This window comes from Lepidothrix coronata, unplaced genomic scaffold (genome assembly GCF_001604755.1).
Source record: "Lepidothrix coronata isolate B3197 unplaced genomic scaffold, Lepidothrix_coronata-1.0 Scaffold2, whole genome shotgun sequence".
Taxonomy (NCBI): Eukaryota; Metazoa; Chordata; class Aves; order Passeriformes; family Pipridae; genus Lepidothrix; species Lepidothrix coronata.
The window spans coordinates 9,424,699-9,446,107 of record NW_016690182.1 but is presented as its reverse complement, the minus strand read 5'-3'; the positions used below and the strand labels follow the sequence as shown (position 1 = coordinate 9,446,107).

Here is a 21,409-nt window from a genome sequence, read left to right as displayed (position 1 = left end):
TGTTTGTTTTGGTTTTGTGGGCATTTGGTGTTTTGAGGGGTTTTTTGTGACTTTGAACCAGTATTGTGCCTAAAAAAGTCACCTGGAGCAAGTTCAGACCTTTCACTTCATTTAGTATTTCTCAAGATGTAGGAATTAGAATAATAAAGGACATAGAGAGCATAATCTGATAGGTTTTAAGGGTCACTGTCACGTAAATTGTGCAAGTGTTTCATATTCCTTAAGAATAAGAAATCCTTAAGAATTTACACCAGGAGGTTTAATGAAGTAATCCCAAGATAAGAATTTTTTTTATGGAATGCATGCATCATAGGTATTAGATAAGACCATACAAGACTTGCATAACCCTTTAGAAAATTATCACAGTCTTTATAAGTGAAGTTCTAAAGTCTGTTGCATATGGACAGAATAACAAAAACAGCTACTGTGTCTGATTTTGTTGCCATATGTTATTTCAGTGCTCATGTGCTTAATCTAAGACAAATAATAATTCAGTGTAAATAGTTTAGAAATCCAGTGATGGCCACATTCTGTGGTTTTGCTATTGATTTTCACATGCTCCAAATGTTTATTTGCAAATCTCTTCTGTTAAGTGAGATATGCAAACCCTTCAACTTGCATCACAACGATACTTTAATTTTCTTTTTATCTTGTTAACTATTTCTAAAAGCTCAAATTATTCATGGAATGCATTATTTGGAAGAATGAAAGCAATTCCCACTAATAAGCAAATTGCCATTTTCTTTAACACATATAAGACCTGTGTAAACCAGTAGCTACTCTGATATTGTTTTCCACTAGGTTGTTTCTTTTTCCCTACAAAATAAACAAGAGGGTAATTTAAAGTAAACTTAGGTTTTGTAAGTTCATATTTATGGCTTTATCTACGTGAAAATGGAAACTTTATCTACTGAAAATAGGAATTTGATGTTTTGGACTCTTTTCTAACAATATGTAGACTTTTGGTGGAAAAAATGGAGTTCAGCATCTTGCAAAGTTTTCTCTAATTCTTTAGAAGCTGACTCAAATTGAAGTCAGCTGTCATGGCTTTTCTATTTTTGATGTTCAAACTAGCTGAAATTAAACTGAATCACGTATATGTACATGCACATGCTCTGGATTCAGCACGATAAATTCTTTGCTAATGTTTTTTTATGTAATTCCAAGAGTATCATATTGTGTGTGGGTCCAGAGGTTGTATCTGAGTATCTGACCACTTTAACTCCTTTCCTCACGTTTCATTTCCCTGGAATGTGCTACTGGGAAGTGAGATGCAGAAAGAGCCTGTCTTATAGAGGTGCATAACAAAATGAAATACATTTCATTTTGAAATACGTGAAATACATTCGTCATGAAATACTCCTCGGCACAGTTGAAATATTTGGAATCTGGAGTGGCTCTGGAAATCAGTGTGTGACAGAGTGTGTGTGTCAATCTGCATCTCTTTTGAAAGGTGTCTCCCGAATTCTTGTCTTAGACATTATGGAATCTACTTCCAATGTTCTAGTCTATTTATGACAGTAGTTTTCTTACCAATCTTATCAAAGTGGGGTCATTTTGTGTCTCATCTTGGCATTAGAAAGAAAAATTGCCTGTTACCTGAAAAATTACTGTGCGTGTGGTTCTGCTCTTTAGTTCACCATTGTTTAAATGAGGAAAATGGTATTTCCAGAGGAATGGTACTGATATCCATTTATCGTTTTTACAAAGAAAAGGACTGTGATGGAAAAGGTTCCCTCTGCAGGCATTATTAGTGGAAGCTGACCTGCACAAACTAATTTAATAATGTATTTAGGGAACATTAGATTTCAGATACTATGTTCTGAGTTTTCTTTCTCTCTTTTCTCCACCCTGACTGGAGGGGGAAAAAATCTCTCTCATGCGTGAATAACATAAAATAGAATAGAAAACATGGGAATTGTCAGGAAATGTATGAGAAACATTGTGTGTTAGGATTTAAATAAACTTTGTAATAGTAGATGAGATTGCACTTGGACTTAGGTACAATGTGATTGGTAGAAGACAGTCAGAAACCCATTTATCTCAAGTAAAGACACCTTCCAGGATTAACTTTAGACATCCTTTACACCACTGTAACTCCTACTTGTCAATGTTCTTCAGTACTTTAGAAATACTCCTCCTGTCTCACCCATTATTTAAAAGATTTGGATGTCCCCTCATCCCTTTGCGTTCTTAGTTCTCACCTTGGTTGTAAAACTTATGGAGAGAATGTTCTGTGTTCATTATTTTATCTTCTAAACTTTATGCAGCCATTTTCAGTTACAGTAGCAATTGAAGTTTGCAGTAACATGGGCTTCAGCACAGGCTGAATAAATCCCTGTGGACTTTGGTTCTGTGCCATTCCCACTGCTGGTCATGTTGGTGACACTCAGTGCTGGCCACAACAGGGGTAGGTGACCTTTGCCTCTATTGCATGACCATACTCTGAACGTGTTCCTGGTCAAAGTAGGGACAAGAAAAAGGAAGAAACAGAGGTAACGCTTGCATTAAATACTTAGGTTTTAAAGCCAATCCAATATCAGGGCCAAGGAATCTTGCAATGATGTCCGACAATAATGAGAACACATCTGTTACAAAAACTTCCCTGAATCCTTTAAAATACAAAGGCTCAAACCCCATTGGGAATGCTTCTGACCCTGTCTGATTTGCACTCCTGCCTCCATGTTCCAAGGACACAAATCTGCCATAATTGTGGAGGCAGTTAAGAGCCAGTGACATTCTGGAATTGGAGAACCTTGGCCTCAGTCCATCAGGGCTTCCAAAGTCTCATTATTCAGTGAAGCTTCCCTGAGTAATGTCCCTGCACCACTGAGGTTTCTGATGAATTTTAGGTTCCCTCCTTCCTGAAAGGCAGCCTAGCACACAGATTATATAGTTCAGGAAGAGAAGTAATTTCATGTTACTATTTATTATGTTTAGCTAAAAAAAAAAAAAGTTAGAAATTTATAATTCTTCCTGAAATAGCATGACTATTCACTTGACAGCAAACCCTATGAGAACAGAGAAATATATGATATCAGAGTAGGATTTGTCCTGTAACTTCAGAAGTGATTCCTAACAGAGAGAGAAGGTGGGGTTGGTATAACACAGGAGTATTAGGGTAAATGTGACAGGGCTTTGTGGGTTTCTGTGAGGATAGTTTCCCATTGAGAATGATAAAACAGTATATTCATATTGTTTTTCTTGATAGAAAGTTGATGAGCATGGCTGCACAAAGGAAGGGATGAAGCAGCAGAGAGGCTGATAGGCACCAGTTTCTCTTGGTTAACAAGAATGCAGTACAACTTTTAATGGATTTCACTGGAATACTACTGAAATTTTGGGCTCTATCCTGACCCCTTGTAAAGTACCAAATGATATGAATCTGTGATTGCATGTGTCTGTGTTTGTAATGAGACTCATGTTTATTTTTCTCAAGTTGTGCTGATCCAGCCCACACACATTCTTGGCTTAAGCAGGGTGATAAAGCTCCTTGGCACTGACCTGCCTTGGAGGAGCTGGAGCCTCTCCTACCTACACTTACCCTTGGTGACTCCTACAAGCCTTTCCCTGTTCCTCCCTATTTTACAAGTTACATTGTTTGCATTCATTCTGATTTCTGTGACATAGGTTGTAAAAGAGGCTGAATAATATCCTCAAAGAAACAATAAGGAAAAATAAAGGTATTTCCAAGCATATTTCTTTATCTCTTGAGGGATTGTTTATTGCACAATTGCCTGTTCTGGACACACTCTTGCCACCTGAAGAAAAGTCTCACTTTTTATTTTACTTCACATACTAAGCGCTACAATATGCACTAGAAAAATCAAACATACTTTGTAAGACGAATAGTCACAGCTGGGGATAAGGAATATAAATAGGATGACATCAAATGAAAAGAACTGATGATCCAACAAGGCTTCTATAGATCATGTTGTCTCTAGTGTCAGGAGAATTGCAGATTAGTCTTGCTGCTCTTTATGAGTAAGCCTATTTATCAACTTTATGGAAAAATCTAATTTAAGGTGGCACATTTTCCTTAGTTCTGCCACACTTCAAAGCTTAAATCATTGGGGTTGGTCAGCCATTCTCTCCTGGCTGTAATCAGCATGTGAGATTCCCATTCAGGCCTTTCTCCATCCACCAGGTCTGTGCTACTCCTGGCTGACTCCGATAATGTAATTTTAGTTTGCTTGATTAGTGAAGTAAAAAAAAAAACTAGGAAGCCTTACCTTTTAACAACTTTATCCAATTCAGACTTAATGTTCAGAGAAAAAGAGCAATTTAAATTGCAAATGCTCTTTATAAGGAGCTGGATTTCTGTAAAGTATAATTTAGTCATGCCATAGAGGGAGAAAATGATAAGTCCTAGAAAAAAAAAACACCTTTGGACAAGGTGGATCCAGGCAGAGGCTTTGCTATTTTCCCCAAATAACCTACAGAAAGAGAAACTATTTTTATGACGGGATATAAGAAATGTGAATTTTAACAAGTCTGGAGGAAAATATGCAGGAATATAAAAATTCGTAGTTTTGCTACCGTGTACTACATTTTTAACATGATGCTTTATATCCGAGTCACAAAATGGATTTGCGTACATTTATATTCATTCTTGAAAAGCTAAATAGAACTCAGGCAAGTAAAACAAGCTGTTTGATATTATGTTCTTTTTTTTTTTTTCTCCTTTCACTTGATGTAAGAATACCTTAGCATATTATGTCACATTAATCTTATATATGTAAATACTTTCAAGTCAGAACATGTAGTGTGAGCATATTTTATCAGTTATTACCACTAAGATTTTTACATATATGAACCAAAAAAGCAGCTCTGTGTTTATCAAAATTTAAAGTAATTTTTCTCCTTTAGAATTACTTGAATTTGTGGGGATTCCTCTGTTTCTATATCAGAAAGCATTTGACTGTGCGTTGATTAAGAAATTTTTTATTATTTTGAAAATCTGGCAAATTTGTTTAAGTGCGTGCACAATGATGTGCAAGATAAAACAGAAGGGTAACACAGTATCCGATGGTAACTTAAATGTAATAAAATCAGTTTTACAATGGTCTTCACTAGCATATTCTCATAGACAGGCATTTTCTTAGGCATTTCAAAATGCTGCTGTTCTTACAGAGAGCTTTAGGATAAATCCACATAGTTCCTGTGCATGACATTTTGAAAAGACCAGAGCTGTGAATATCACACCTGATTGCTTTTAAGTCAAAAGCTTTCTTGTGCAGGAAATAATGTTTCAATTAAAAAAAAAAGAGAGAGAAAAGAAGGTCATTTGACATTACTACGTTGCATTCAAAATCGTGTACAGGAAAATTAAAGCAATTTCAATAGGCTGCTGACTTGGAGCTCAATAGGCTTAGGCATTTGCATTACTTGTTCAAAAGGTTGATAGGCCACAATTTTAGTATCAAATTACTGCATCAACTCTCAGAACAATCAGTCTCTTGATTTTTTTTTATTATATTTTGTTACTGCTGTTTGCTGAACACCTGGATTTATCTTCCGTTGTTCCCACTTCAGCTTTGTCATCATGTGGTGTCTGAAATCTGTAATTCTCTCTACTATAATTTCAACTGTGAAGATACTGTGTAAGATTGAAAATACAAACAGCAGGTGGAAAGAATTTCTACACATTACTATGGTGACTTGGCTTTTTTCTTTTCCATGTGAACTGTATTTGATATACAATTAAAGTATGTGTATATATATATATATATATATATACATGCACTTGTAAGATTAGTGAGCATTTTAATTTTTAATGCTGCATACACTCTCTGACATTTCCCTGGGGATTCAGAGGAAATCCTTTCTCCTTGCATAAAACCAACAAGATGCATTTACCCTAAAATTGCCCTTGAAATAGATACTTTTTCTAGTAATATTTAGAATAATTTCTCCCAAATGACATCTCCTTTACTGTACAGTGCTTGATGGTAGAATCCTCAAATGCACATTTGGGTTTTGCTTACGGTTGGGTTTCTTTACAGAACCATCAAGAAAAAGCATTTGCCATGTGAAGATTGACCATGTAGGGACGGATTTGCTGGCTGTATAAAAAGCATTGTTCTTCTATGGATGACCTCCTTGCACAGAATGATAGTTTTATCCTTCTCTACATCATTATGTTTGCTGTACAAAAATCCTGCTGTGCTACATCATAATAACATGTAATCTTCTTGCTCAGTTTAGCTGAGATTTAAGGAGCCGCTGTTCATGGAAGCAGTTTTCTAAAGTCTGATCTATAATTTACCAGAATCAACCAGGCAAAAGAGCAAGAGGCTTTATAAGAGGGATACAGCCCTTAAAACTCTTAAATGAAGATTAGTTTAAAGTTTTACAATCCGGTACAGAACCATCTGGCAAATCTCATGTCAGGCTTTGTTAAACCTCTGAGCTTTCCTAGTATGCTGTAGTTGTTCAACCCCCACCCCACACCCTGCCTTTATCTTTCATTCCTTTGCCTCCTGCCCTGCACCCTCTTTACTCATAGATATGTTGGAACAAAAGAGGAAAATAAGTAAGCCCAGGGCTGATTTTTCTGTAGGAATAGTGTAAGAGCTGTGAGTGCTGAAGGCTGTGGGTGAGCTGCACCTCTGGAAATCATGGCTGGCTGGATATGCATTAGGTGACTTACTGCATCTCTGAAGAGATACTTGCAAGATAAAAGCTGCCTGTTGGCAGCAGCATTATAGACTTGCTGGGTCAAATTATGGCTTTTGAGTCCAAGGCATCGCTGAGAGGATGTACAGACACATCACAAGGCATCTTGATACTGTCAGAAATGGAGGTGCAGTTGTTACTGCCAAAACAGTGTAGAAGTTGTCAGTGGTGATTCCAGACTGCTGTTTAGTGTGGAAAGCTGATTGTTTCCATTACTACTGAATCACATCTTAGGGCTCTAGACAGTGGGTTTCTCATTGATGCTTCCACAAAGGGGGGTCTATCTATATGTTTATTTGCATTTTTGTCGTTTACTTCTTGAATACAAAGCAAAAACCTTCCTAAAGGAATCCTTACTTGATTTCAGCTGTCCTATGGCTTTCTCATATGCTTACATATTTATCTAAAGCATGGAAACTCAGAGCAAAATAATTTTTTTCTTAGCAGTCTGTTAAATAAACTTATCACTGAAATTAACCCTTCTGTTCACCTTTCACATGAAGGCTGTTAGGAGGCTGAATCAGGAATCCAATTACCTGAAATCAACTTAGAAGCAAGAAGGAGGCATTGTTAATGGAGATAATCTCCTTCTCAGACTTACAGCATACCTCTGTCTCAGTGTGATAATAAAGACATTCTGCCTGGACAGTAAAATCGCTATACATGATTTCCTGATTATAATGGGGGACAGAAAAATAGTCAAGTCTGCAGTTCCTGTCTAAAAATGTAGCTTTTGGCAGACAGACAGAAGTTGCCCTAAAATAAGCTTTTGGAGTCCCAATTGACAATGCAACATAGATAATATATTATTTACTAAATGTCTTTTGCTGTTTGTTTCCTAAATTTCACTTCAAGCCATATAGGTTTTCAGCAGGAAAGACAACTAAATAGAACACTTTTTCCGCTCTAAAGTGCAGAAGTAGAACACTTGGAATCAGATAATCTTAATGCTGCTGTAGCAATTTTGTAAGGCACCAGAGGAAAATGCTTTGTATTATCTTGAAATTTCAATCTGCTTTTGCTTCTCACAGCAATCAATAACCATTAGAATTACTGGTGGTAGTATCTGTCTAGATAATTTTAAGGCTTTTCCAGAAATCAAAATAGGTAAACCAAAATTGTCATGTTGTAACCTCCTTTTTTTTTTTTTTCTTTCTAACCATAGTAAATCCAGATTTCTTTGAAGAAAAACAAAAACTTGTCAATAAAAAAGCAGGAGGGAATGGAGGTGATATCTAGCTGAACAGATCCAGTAGTTAGCATTAAAATAAAAACTTTAAGGTCCAGAACGAATTCCCTTTGCAGCATGGAAAATGACAGTCATTGAAAAATTAGTCATATCCATGGGTCAAGTTACCAGAAATTTTTATGATTCCTGCTCTGGAGGCTGGGGCAAAACAATTAAAGGTAACTTAACTTCTCTCTAGCTAAAAGGGAAGGACTTTACAACAATTTTGGAGTATGTGTGTTGTGTTAGAGAGGCTGCTGGCAGCTTGGGAGTTGGGGCTGTAGGAAGTGAGGGGATACAACAGCCTTCCCTCTTCCTACTCCCTTCCAAACCCACACAGGGGCTGGTAGGGCAGGATCTCAGGCAGAGGGAGCTAGACTAGTACCTCTGATCAGGAAGAGAATGGAATTCAGTCTAATGGAGAAAACAGGCTGAGGGACTAAACAATGTCTTGTCATGGATCATCCAAAACTGGGCAGGCACCAGGAGCTGAGTGGGGCAGGAGCAGGATTCCATCAGAAGGGGCATCTGTGACCAAGCACTTGTTGGATCAGTTTGAACTGTCTCAGGTGCACCAAAGATTTCCCCTCATGTTTCAGAGTGAGGACCACTCTGCAGCATCTTAAAGACCAAAATGAAGTCTGGCTTGAAACACTGACTTGCATAACCTTTAAAATCTACTTTACAGTTTACTTTCTCTGGTAGATTTTGGAAGCCTGGATATTACCTGTCAAGTTGTCATAAGTAATTGTATGTTTGGTAACTTATTTCTTCCAATAAACAACAGAAAATACTCATGATGAATTTCATTTTTCTCTTAAAACATATTTAATAACTACTTTGATTAAATATTAAAGCTTTCTTTTGCTGCTATAATTAGACAGAAAATTCCAAATATCAGCAAAATATTTTGTGCACAGTCTTTTTACTACCTGGTTATTAGTCTGGACTTTATTGATTGCTAACATCATTGATCAGGGTAATTTCTAGGTGGTCAGGTGGAAGACTGATGAGACTTGGCTGTATGATGACTCAGCAACCCAAAACTTCTTTTATATTAAAAATACCTGAAGATTGGACTTTCTGTGGATAGACAGGATTCCCTGGCCTTGGGGGACAGTTGAAATTATTGCATTTCCCGCTGGGCAAAAGGGAACACTGAGATAGAGGAAACCTTTGCAGCCAGCAAGATCCTGTGTGGTTTCCTGTCTCTTTGCCTTCCTCAGTGCCAGCAGCACAGCAGTGATACAGGGTGGCAGGTAATGATTTAGAGCAAAGTGTGTCCCCCTCAGCTCTGACGGGGGGCAGATCTGGGAAGGTGTTGGATGAGTGGCAGGAACAGAATCAGTTGTCCAGATATGCCCTGTGCTCGTGGAAGGGTAGCTGGCTGTAACAAAGTGACAGGTGGTTCGTCAGACATGAAAAGGACCTAATTTATTGCAGAAGTCAAGCCTACGCGCTAGAGAAATTGTAATTGGTGCGTGTACAAGAGCTAAGGGAGCTCTAATGGCACTGCTGAAACCATAATGTAATATCCAGGTTGAAATCATTCCATCTTTATCTCATTATGAGCACGGTTTTCTTCTATGTGTGAAACTTAAATGCCAAATTGAGGAAGTGGAGGGAACATAAACAAAAGGCTGTGGGCGCAGTCTATTGTTTCCTCAGAAGGATTGTAGAAGCTGCAGAAGGCTGTAGGAAGATGCTCCAAGCAAAATGGGCAGATAAAGGCTTCCAAAAACTTCGCAGTTTTAGTAAGAGCTTCTTTATCTGTGCTGGAAGAAAGAAGCTCCTGGGAGAATTGTCTCTCTTTATCGCATTACTCTTTATAAAAGAGAAAAGAGAACTTGTGGATAAGTGCTGCTTATGTGGCCCATTAGCAATGTGTGTGTATCTCAGCGAGGGGCGAGTAAAGAGCTCTACACTGGAAGTACAACTGCTTGTAGTAGCAGGTAGTTCAGAACAGGTACTCACACTTGGAAGCTACCTCTAGTGAGCAGTCTGAGCAGTGGGTCAGTGTCAGCTGTCCTGGGTGTGCTCACAGCTCATGTGGAACATGCTTTTCCACCCTGAAAAGTGAGAATGCAAATATGCTTCAAGGTTCTCAGTGACAAACTACATCTGGATGGTGCAGGGGTTTTCATTCCTAGAAAGAGCTCTGAAACATAATTGGAAAGTTGGAATGAGAGCTAGAAAGATGTTTCCTATGGGAACAAAGTCTGTAGGGGTTGAAGACAGTGCTTGGGTTTGTCCTTTCATGTGCTCTGGGGGGTGCAGGTTGCTGCACTATTTTCACTCTTTCTGTGTCTTGTCCCTACTTTCTGATGCTTGACTTCAAGGTGAGGTGAAAGGGTCTCTTTGGGTGGTGTGTAGGGGGAGCAGTAGGAAATAAATGGTGCTGGTCAATAGGAAATTCAGCACTGAGTACTTTGAGTCTTCTTTAAGTCGTATCTAAGACTTAGAGCGTGAGTTCCAGTGTCACTCAAACACTTTAGGAATTGTTTCACCTATATGAACTTTTGTATACATTTTGCATACATTTTCTTTATGTATTCATATGTTTGATTATTTTTTTCTTTCTGCTGCAATATAGAACTGGACAAATGTATACAAAACCAATGTGAATTTCCAAGAAAAATGATTTCTCAAGAAAGAGTGTGATTTTTAATGTCAGTTCCTGGCAGGTTACCCCATGTGGAATTGTTATGGTATCTTGGCACTACAACTGATATGTTTAATAATTTTCATTATGTGTTTGGGTCCCTTTGATGCTTGATGATTACATTTAAAGCAAGATTATAAGGTAGAAAACATTTGCTTTTGAACGCATGAAAAACACAACCTTCCCTTTCCAGATGCATTCATTTTAACTCTGTTTAGCATTCACTAAATCTATGGTTATTTCTTTTTTCTTTTGAAATGCACTTATTGTTCTATTTCAAGAATGAATTGTGTCCCATTGCTACCCCAAAATATAAAATAACAAAAAAATGGTAAAAATGATTGCTTGTAATCTACTATTACAGGCAATCCAACCTGCCAAAACACAATTGCCATTTATAAGGCAGTTTTTTGAAAGAAGTGCTGTGAATGCTAACTGAAGTTGCCCACAAATTTTGTATTTAAAAAAGTGTTTCATTTTAAGTGGCCGTAGTTTGCTAATGACAGAAATTCCAATGGCATATCTCTCCCTCTCTTTGTCAGTCCTTGCATGGGCATTCAGATTTCTCTGATGTGAGACCTGGACAAGATGATATTTGTATTACATATTGTCAAAGGCCGTGTTCAAAGGGTAGTACATTAGAAATGTTGTATTTCAGGAGAAGGAAAATCCTGGCACTGCTTAAAGAGCATATTTCAGCAGAGGATTTTTTTTTTTTTTTGAGTGCCACTATTTCTGTTTTATGACAGAAAAAAAATTGGAAAGAAAATATGAGACTTGTAATTTTTACAGCAATGTGGAAAGTTACTTCCCTGGGAAATTCATATGGAGAAAATTAGAAGAAGCCAGCATCCTATTCAATGCTCACTACCAGTGTTCAAAAATCTTACACGTTTATTATTGAAGCAGAACAATTACAGATGGTAATGAGTAATTGCAGGATGTTTTGGTATTATTAAAAAAAGGAAGTATGAAGAGACAGCAAGTCTTCTTTGAAGACTAGTTTAATCTCTTTGATGACCTAGACTTTAGGTTTGGGGTGGTCATTCTTGAAATATTCCAAGGGAGTGGAAAGTCAAGGAGACAGGAAGTTGGTAACTGTCTTCTGGATCCAGTTCTGAAGAGCATTAAGGAAAGGCAAGGGCTCTTATCCGAAAACATGGCCCCACATCCAAGTGATGAACCTATTTCACTTAGTTACACTGCAGGGTGTCCATTGAACAGAGCACAGCCTGGGGAGGAAATGACAGAGAAACCAGAGTCAAGCTCTCTCTGAATTTCTGCTGCAGAACCTTACTCTGTTGGCAAATAATTTCATGTTTTTGCCTGAATTTTTATCTATACACAGAGAGCAAGGTGTGTACCCTTTACCTTGAAAACTAAAGCAACTCTATAAAGTTACTTTTCTGGAAAAAAAAAAAAAGAGACCTACAGCCTACTCCAAATGTATGCAGTCATGATATGTTATTGTATGGATTTTGTACCTGTTTTGTTTCCTCAAGAAAAACTGATGCTGAATGTTGACTGAACATGTAACTGACACGTGCTTTTCTCTCCTAAAAGCACACAAAAGAAGTGGGAAGGCCACAGACTCCTTTGAAAGAAACAACCTTGGAGCCTTGGACTCAGCCACAGGTAGGCTGGAACAACTTTTCTGATAACTTGTTTTCTGTAGTGGTGGTTTCTGTCAGTCTTCATGGAATAATCTGCAAAGGAATCTTGCAACAGGTTGCTCTGTGGTTCTTGGCATCACATGTTGAAATGGTTTGTTTGGGTGTTTGGCTGCCCAGGTTATTGGTAGTGCTCTTTTAGTTGAGCATCAAGGGAAAAATGCCAGCATTATCTTGCCTTCAGCTTGTTTTTCATATATGCTTAAAAATTTTTGCAGAACTTGACAACACAAAACTACTTTAGTAATGTTATTGGTGCATCAGTAAGCTATGAACATCTGGTGGAGAAATGAAGTGGTAGAAGTTTATTTTGAAATCCTAGAAGTTAGGCTAGTTCTAGAGGCCTGTTTACTCCCAAAGGTTGTGGCAAACACAGCATAGGAATTTAGAAGGAGAAATAAAAAAAGCCCACACCTCTGTTCCAGCTACCTTTGTTCATGCTTGGTGGCATTTTTTTTAAATTAGGGGCAATGCTGACTGTGTAGGCTTTCATGGGACAATCTGTACAGGTGATTAAAATATAGAAGCTCTTAAATGGTCAATTCTCCACTGTAGTCACAGATAGGATGTTTGTGCATCTCTGCATGCAGAAAGATGGTTATCTATAAACACTCAAGCCTTGTGTTGTAGGGAAATCCCTCAGCTATTGCCTCTCCAAACCCCAGGATCTTCCCTCCTTCCTAACTAAAAGGCTCCCAGGTGCAGTGTGTGCCCTGGCTGTTCCCAGCATCTGGATGGCCAAACCTCCAAAACCTCTCTCCAGGCAGCTGCTAATCACAGCAGTTAAGCCTCATCGATCTGTGTCTGCAGTCAATGATGTTTATGTGCAGGACTGCAGGAGCTTGCTGTGGTCCACACTTACCAAGAGACAGTAACTCTTCATGTGCAGGAACAAACTGTTGAGGGAAGTGTCTGGTTCCAGCAGTTACTGCAGAACAGCTGATGGATCACTGTGGGAGGGATAATGGGGTCCTCCTGTTTCCTTGCCTACAGTGCATGCTGCAGAGCAAGTAGGAGATGGAGGTAGGGCTGGGCTTTGGGTTGTTGGCATAGAGGAGAGAATTTTGGCTTTCTCCTTGTGAAAGGAGTCATTGAAGCAGCTTGATGCGTGATTGTCATTTACTGGGGCACTGGTGCATGAACGAGGGTGACAGAGGTGGGCTTGTGCAACCATGTTTCCTTGGTGGTTTGTGCGACTGTTGCCAGCAGCCTTGTCAAAGAAATATCCTGTTACTCTGTCCCAGTGCTGATGAGAATCGTTGTTCTTCCTGAGCAAACAGACCATCACCCTGTTATCTGATCACTTTTGAAAGCTACATTTCCCACCACTTGACTTAATGACTACAGAGATTAAAATGCATGAAATGTTTTTGTTATTCTTATTCATTTTTGAAAAAAAAAATCTGCTTTTTAAAAAAGTGCATATAAAGAAGCTAACACCAATATGCTTTTTATTTTGTGGAGAGAAGAAATGTAATCAACAAAATCAAAAACTGCTGGAACCATTATTGTAGCAGAAAATTAAATTAGTTGTTAATTCTTTCATGGATGTAATTCTGGCCTCTGCAAATCCCTCCTTAGGTATTTTGTATAAAGTGAGTAAAAATTCATGGCATGGATAAAAGCTTTGTCTATTTTATGAGCAACAGGTAAATGATCCAAATGGTGCTCATAAAGCAAATGGTTCCCAACTCTAAAGGAGGGAAAATGTATTTAAAGGCTGCTAGAATGAACCATGAGCAAAGCCAACTCCTACTTACAAAAAGGTGTTATTTCCATGAAAGTTTTTTGATCCCCCCACACCACACACGAGGCAGAGACTCACTACTTATGCCTACTTAATAGTAACAATAAAAAATCATTACATTTGCTTGGGCTACTCACAGCTGTTCAGTGCTGAGAGCTGCTGTGGGGTGTGTTTCGCCAACAGAGAATGAATGGAATAGCCCAGAGCACAGTCTGGGCATGCAGGGCCAAACAAGCAGTGAAGCAGAAAGAGCCACATCTGGCCCCTAATGCCAGGAGGTGAGAGGCTGGTACCTATTAGCAGCAGGGCAATTTCACACAGAGGTTACAGTCTGGGGAAACAAGAAATGGTTCTTCCTGTGCCGAGGGAGGGAAGGATTCCTGTTGCTGACAATGCCAGGGCTCTCACTTGCCTTCTCTGCTCGAGGTCTGATCTTAGAAAGCAGCCAGGGAGCTGGGAATTTTGAAACTGAGTTCTTCAGTTAGACAAAACCCAAAGAACCGTGGTGCTTTGGCAGGCTTGTTTCTGCTTCTGTGGTGGGGTTTTTGTTCTTGGTTTTACGGTTTTGTTTTTTGGGTTTTTGGCTGTGATTTAATAAGTTCCCAGAGCAATATGACATTGACAGTGTGGGAATTCTCTTTTCATGGCCCTGCCTTTTAACTTGTAGTTTTCTGCATCTTTCTCTGTGGACTCAGTGAATGGAAACTGATGTTACTGCCTGGAAAATAAAGTATAAGAGACTGGTTCCGATAAATTTGGGACAAGACCTTTGCAGATAAGGAGCATGTGTGGGAGTAGTTGCCCAAATAGACTTGTCATTGGTTTACAAGCTTTATTTAAATGCTAAATACCATGTATTCCTGTGGTTATGTTTTTTGCTGCTTTGCCTGATTAAACATTTAGCTGATAAACCCTGTCAAGGCTGTTCAGAGCTACTGCAGTTAAGATTATGTATTTATAGGCTGTGTATTTATGGTCAGTTATAACAGGACAATTTCAAATCAAAAATTGTGATTCTTCAAATTTTTGAAGTCACCGATGCTGTTTTAAAATCTGAAGTTTGTATGGTAATGGCATGAAATAATATTGATAACCCTGATTCTGTATTAGAAGCAAATTAGCAAGCTGGGGTTTGGTCTCTTCTTCCAGGTAACAACTGACAGGATGGGAGGAAATGGCCTAAAGGTGCACGAGGGGGGTGTTAGATTAGAGATCAGGAAAACCTGAAAGTGTGGAATAGGCTGCTCAGGGAGATGGTGAAATCACCATCTCCAGAAGCATTCAAAAAATGTGTGGCTGTGGCACCTGGGGACATGCTGAACACAGTGGTGCTGGGTAAATGGTTGGACACAATGATCTCAGAGGTCTTTTCCAACTTTAACCATTCTGTGATTCTGTGATTACTAGGAGGGTGAATTTAGGAAGAGAGAATAGGAAGTTACCAGAGTAAAAAAAAAAGAACAATGCTGAAATTTATACAGCTTAAAAGTGCAGTAGTGGCAACTAGCGAGGTTTGCCAGCATGACAGGTACAGCAAAACTCCCACTCTTCAGTTGCAGAGTATTTCTGATTTAATCTTTTTTTAGTTGATTCCTACATCACTTTCTATTATATGTTTATCTGAAATACTGCATAGAAGTGGTTCCTAGAGGTGTTAAGTAGGATAAAATGTGAGAAGGTGGTGTTAGTGCCGTGGCTTTTTATTTGTTTATTAATTGCAAGAACTCCAAGTGCTTTTAGTCACTGAAGATAATGGCTAAAAAGCTAGGATACAGTTGCATTAATCTTCCTGGCCCAAATGTAGCATAATTACTTTAATGAACACATTAATTTATCCCCTTTCCTGACTCTCTTCCTTCGTCACAGTTCATGTTGTCAGTGGAAACTGAGACAATGATGACCCTCTCCTCAAAGTTCTCTGGGAGGGTTAAATATCCAAGGACTAAGATTTGTCAGGCTCAGGTAGTGCACATTCCTGTGTGTGTTACAATGAGCCACATCTCACACCAACAAGGCTTTATTACCCCCTGGTGTAACGGTGGGGGATCACCACAGAACTGAGACTGACCAGCAGGAGCAGTAAGACACAGACCAAGTGCAACCATTTGTCTCTCAAAAGTAGGAGAGGAAAATAATTTGTTTCCTCTTCTGAATCCATAGTTTTATTTTCTCTTTATTTGTGTGCAGAACACAGCTCTTTTTATTTTTTATTTTTTTTTTTTTAGCAGAATTACTTTTTCTGGAAAGGCAAAAACACTCAGACTGAAATCTAATTACAAATGATAGAGTGCAGTATTTTTCTGCTCAATTTTAAAGAATCACTTTATAATCTTGGAACAGTGGATAACAACATCACTAATCCAATATTTTAACAGTAAATACGTTTGATGATGGGAATTGCTACACTAATCTTATATCCCTCCACAGTATAGTTAAGAAATCCACAGGGGGTTTTACTAATCAGTTTTTGTAAAGTAAATCAAGTCATGTAATTCTCGTTCCCTCTAAATGCCTGGCAATGAAGGCAGAGCCATGTGCAGCACTTTTTGTTCTTTTCATTGGTTTTGTCCCCTAATCTGCAGCCACATTTTTCCCCGAGTATGCAAGAGAATTCTGGAGAGAAAAGTCTCCAAGCATCTCTGACAGAGATGTCTTATTAGGTGAGCTGGGAATTCACCCCATTCCCCTCACCTGCCGTGCTGGGAAGGGATGGAGCGAGTCCACCTCCTGCTCACGGGCAAAGAGCTGCCAATAATAAACATAATCCAACCACACTTGCTGCTGTGCTTCTAATACATATGCTTTAAGGTACTTATTTAGACCCTAATTTTACTGACTAGTGAGATATATTCCAATATAGCTTGTGTTTTTGTCTTGTTTTAAGAAACAGTCAAAAATATGTTTCTCTTTTTAAATTACAAACAGAGTGTTTTACATTATGAAGAAATATTAGCAGCTGTGGTTAAATATTTGAAGAGAGTCAACTAATAAGAATTATGTGCATATTTTTTCCCTACAGTCCATGGATACTGAATTATTTTTCATGAAGTCCTGGTGTGCTCTGTTTGCTTAGCTCACAGCTTCAACCTTTAGGACTCAAAATCAGTGAAAGTTAGAATAAAAGTAAAGCTTTATTTCTGATTTGGTGTCTTCGATACAAATGAGTCACCTAAATAGATTTATATAGTCTAGTTATACCCAAGGTATATTCAGTTTTTAGAATCTGTGTGCTCAAAATATTCCCATTTTATTTTGTGCCTTAATAAATTTAAATATTCCTTGAACATAGTTCTTATTTAATGGAACTTCAATTGTAATCCTAAGTGCTAACACAAAAGGCTTGGTAAATTTGAAAAAAAAAAAAAAAGAAAAAGCAGTAATAAAAGACCAGATCAGAGTAGAAGGTGTGGGGAGAATTCTAAATGCAATTAGAAATGCCTGCATAAATATCTGAACTATTTTTGAACACTCCAATCTTAAACCGTGATTTTTTTATCTCTTCAAATGGAGGCCTCCCAAGCTGGAAGCCAACTGGAGGCAGACCGTTGTTTTGGTCTGATTTGAGTACCAGCAGGAATGAAATAACATTTTATTAGGAAACTTAAGAGAAAAACACACTAATTATTGCACTTTGAAAATAATTATCGTGAACGCCATAACAAACACCTAATCTTTGCAGCAGCAGCTAGTGCAGTACCCTGCTGCCAAAAGGTACAAACCTGGTTCTCACAGATAGCCAGGCTGTTTTATATTAGCTGTGTTAGAGGTTGTAATCTGTAAGGTATTCCTGACATTCTGAGCAAATAATGTATCCAGAAATCAGGGTACAGTTATGGAAGATAACTCAACGGAAGGGCAGCTTATGGAGTGGAAATAGGCATTAACCTTTTCTTATCTAGTGATCATTTTCTTTAATTCCAGTTAATATGAAATAGAATATCACCAATTTGCCACATTTAAACCAGTGTATCAGCCTGTATTAGGCCATTCAATATTAGGGAGTATTTAACTGTATTAGGGAGTATTCAACTGTAAAATAAGGAAAAGTTATTACAAGATGTTTGCAAATAAAATCTGAATTCTAATTAAATAAAGACTTACTCTGCAGCAAAGGCAGGGTTGATAAGATAACCTGGCCAACAGGAAGAACTCTAATTTTGCTAATCCAGTAAGATTTCAGATAGACTTTATATGTGTACACATTTATATGTGTACACATATATATGATATGCATTTTTTCAATATCCAGTTTTGCCATAGCATATGGGCACTGGAAGTTAATCGCTGATGTAGCAGAAAAGTCACTTGGAGAAAGTAAAGAAGGAAAAAAAACCACAGGCTATCAGAGTTGTGAGCATTGAATTTAGTATTGATTTCAGCAGGGGAGACCATTACAAAAGCAGAAAATAATTCCTATTCCATTTATGTTTGTCCGTCTGTTTTCCAGAGTGGTTCATGATTCTATGCTAAAAAAAACCTCTCAGTTTGAGACAATATACAGTCCTCTTATGAGTTAATTAAAATAAGTGAGACCTCTACAGACAGTTTCCATACAGTTTCCTCAGTCCCTTTCTGGGTGTTCAGCTGTACAGCAGCAGGAAACCTGTTACTTTGGAGGTTGTATCTCTGAGGACAGGCACTCACGTGTTCATCTCTGTCAGACTGTTCTGTGTGTTTTCAGAACCCAAATGCCAAAGCTGCTGAATGGAAAAATAGGCTATAGTAAAGGCTTCAGGTCCTTACTACATTGAAGTATTTAAATCTTGTCTAAATCGTTCACCGAGGCTTTGAAGAATATCTTTCCTGTTTGGTCCACCATGACAGTGATGTTTTCTGCCTGATTTCTTTGGCTCACACTGTTAAGTATTTTTCTTCCTCTTACTTCTGTCATGTCAGTGTTGTTATTACAGACTTGAACAGCAGTGTAAAGAGGAAAGAATTGGTAATGGGAGCAGGGAGCTCAGCTGTAGAGCATCACCTGGACATTCAGCCCAGTGTGCCTGAGAACAGGTAAGCCCAGAAGGCTCCTGTCAGTGTGCATCAGACTAGAGCTGCAGGAGGGAACTGTGCTGCTCAACACAGGAGGTGATTTATTCTCCATTACCCGACGCTGAGTTGGAGGAGATGGGTGTTCAGTAGTGAAATATCCAGCGACACTGTTTGAGAAGGGCAGGCAGACAGCTAGTCCTTCATCCTGGGAGATGCACAAAGCCCTGTCAGTGTCTAAGTAAATCACACAGACCTGCCTTCAGAAAATGTAGATGAGATTTCTGAGGTACTTAGTTATCCATGGGGGCGCTCAGAACGTCTTTCCTCCCCGGGTCTTACTTCTGCCATCATCCCCATTTGGCGAGACATCCATGTTATTTAGGAGAAAGCTCCGAGTAGGAAAATCATTAAGTTGCATTGGAGTGTAACTTACTTGCTCTGAGCTGTGCTCAACATGCATAAATCTTCAAATGGAAAACATAAACGAGTTGTGATTCATTGAGGTGTCCATTTTTCCAGTGTCCAGTCTGCTGTCTCTGGCAGTTAGCTGTAATGTGAGGCAGGAGCTGTGCACAGGAACAGATCCATCCTCTACACTGCGGATGTATTCATGCATCTGGGAGTGAGAGGAGTGGTCTGAAAAGCTTTTGCAATGCATGAACGTAAGATCTCTCTGTTGTTGTGTTTTAAATCTTAAAAATTATATTGGCTTCAGGATGGACCTTTGCAAGGAGAGTGTTCGAGAGAAAGCTTTTGAAATTTTTGGGTTTTCAACTGTCAGCCGATCTCCTGAGGTTTTCTTCCACCCCCCTCCCCCCATATTTTTAGGAAATTTGTAACCATTTTTTCACGTTGGCGTTTTTGTTTTGTGGTGGCATGGATTTTTTTTGTTAGTTGGTGGGTTTTGTTTTAGCATAAGCTTTTACTATGTTTAGTAAGAACATTATGTCTTCATTCCTGATGAATTAGCGACACAAATTTTATCTTTCTGGGTAGCAAACGGAGGCATTGACATCAAGTCTCATCCCAGGCAATAATAGAAGTAGGCACTAAGTGCATCATGTGAGCTGCTCACCTGCAGAAGTCCATCCTGGTCGTAGTTCTGTAACACTGAATGTTTCACTATTGGTGACAAGAGATGAAGGCTGAAACCCAGTGTTGGGGGACAAATTGTTCACAAATGCTGCTGGGGCCCCAGTGCACGCTGCCCAAACTATATCTCATACATCTCCAGGGCTGAAAACAGTTTTTGACTGAATTTAGTTAACTGAAATGTGATATTTCACCAGTCCATTAAGTTATATGGTTATTGTTTTGTGTCCGTAGTGGAGATAGTGGCTCACCAGGTCACTCACCCTCTCAGGCAGCTTCTCAGATGCAAAATCAGTTGTTTTTCTTGAAGGATATTTTATGGGCTGATTAATTTTTTGGCTGAAAATTATTGCATATAAAGCAGATCCGCTCCAACCCAGTGCCCCAATGGCTGTATGGTAATGGGTATTATGTATCCATTCAAAGCCCAAATGAGATTAACACCACTGTTCTCTCCATCTGCCTTTGAGAAAGAATCCAGTAAATAACGAGGCATATGAGGGCAGATTATCACATTATATTCAGCATTTACAGTGTGTTTATTAGTTACTGCAAGGAGACAGGCACCCAGTCAGAGGGAGTAGGTGCTGCTGTGCCACTCAGAGTGCCCGTGTTGAGTTCTTTTAGCCCGGAGCAGCACTGGCTTTGAAGAGGGACATTTCTCACTCCTCAGGCTGTGCCTCATGAGTTCACTGGCCAGCAAAGCTGCACAATGCATCTTGCTAAGATTTTATTAGTTTTCTTCACCTAAAAGGGATTGCAAAATAGAGAGGCAGTAAAAAATAAAAGGTGTTGTGGAGACTTTGCCTATTCTGACAGCTTTTGCTTGCAGATTCTGATGCTGAGCTGGGAGTGTCAGCCTGGCCACTGGCCTGTGTCCCCTGATCTACATCCAAACGTGTGATGTGTAGGGAAGCAAGTGTGTCCTTTCATAATTAGTTCAATAAATAAGACCTTCCAGATGTCTTTTTTTTTTTTTCCCTGTGTCACATGTTGTCCCATTTCACATTTCTGCAAAGCAGGAACAGTTACTCATTTTCAAACCATACGAGTCCAAGCCATTTCTGTCCATCTGACTGAGCCTCTGTCACTGTCCAACAGCACAAGTTTGTGTAATGGTTGGAGACAAATTACTGGGAGTCTCAAAAAGATGGAGGCCTGGAATCCATTGCTGCTGAAATGATGTAACCAGCCTGCAGGTTGACAGCTTGGAACTGAAGGACAGAGATGAACAACATAATGCATGTGATAATTCTAAAAATGCTTAAAATAGGTTTATATAATACAGTGTTTGCCTTTTCGTAGGAAATAAAATATTTTGGTTTAGCAACTAACTCTGCCTT

General features: G+C 38.8%; 1 protein-coding gene across 2 annotated transcripts in view; it reads left to right on the top strand.

Annotated features, from left to right (window-relative positions):
• Positions 1-21,409, top strand: part of PCDH11X (protocadherin 11 X-linked) — a 460,056-nt gene that overhangs the window by 204,086 nt on the left and 234,561 nt on the right. For both annotated transcript variants that reach the window (XM_017818430.1, XM_017818418.1), the window contains one exon: positions 12,132-12,203. In XM_017818430.1, coding sequence (XP_017673919.1) covers positions 12,132-12,203 — 72 coding nt within the window. The remainder of the gene's footprint in view (positions 1-12,131; positions 12,204-21,409) is intronic.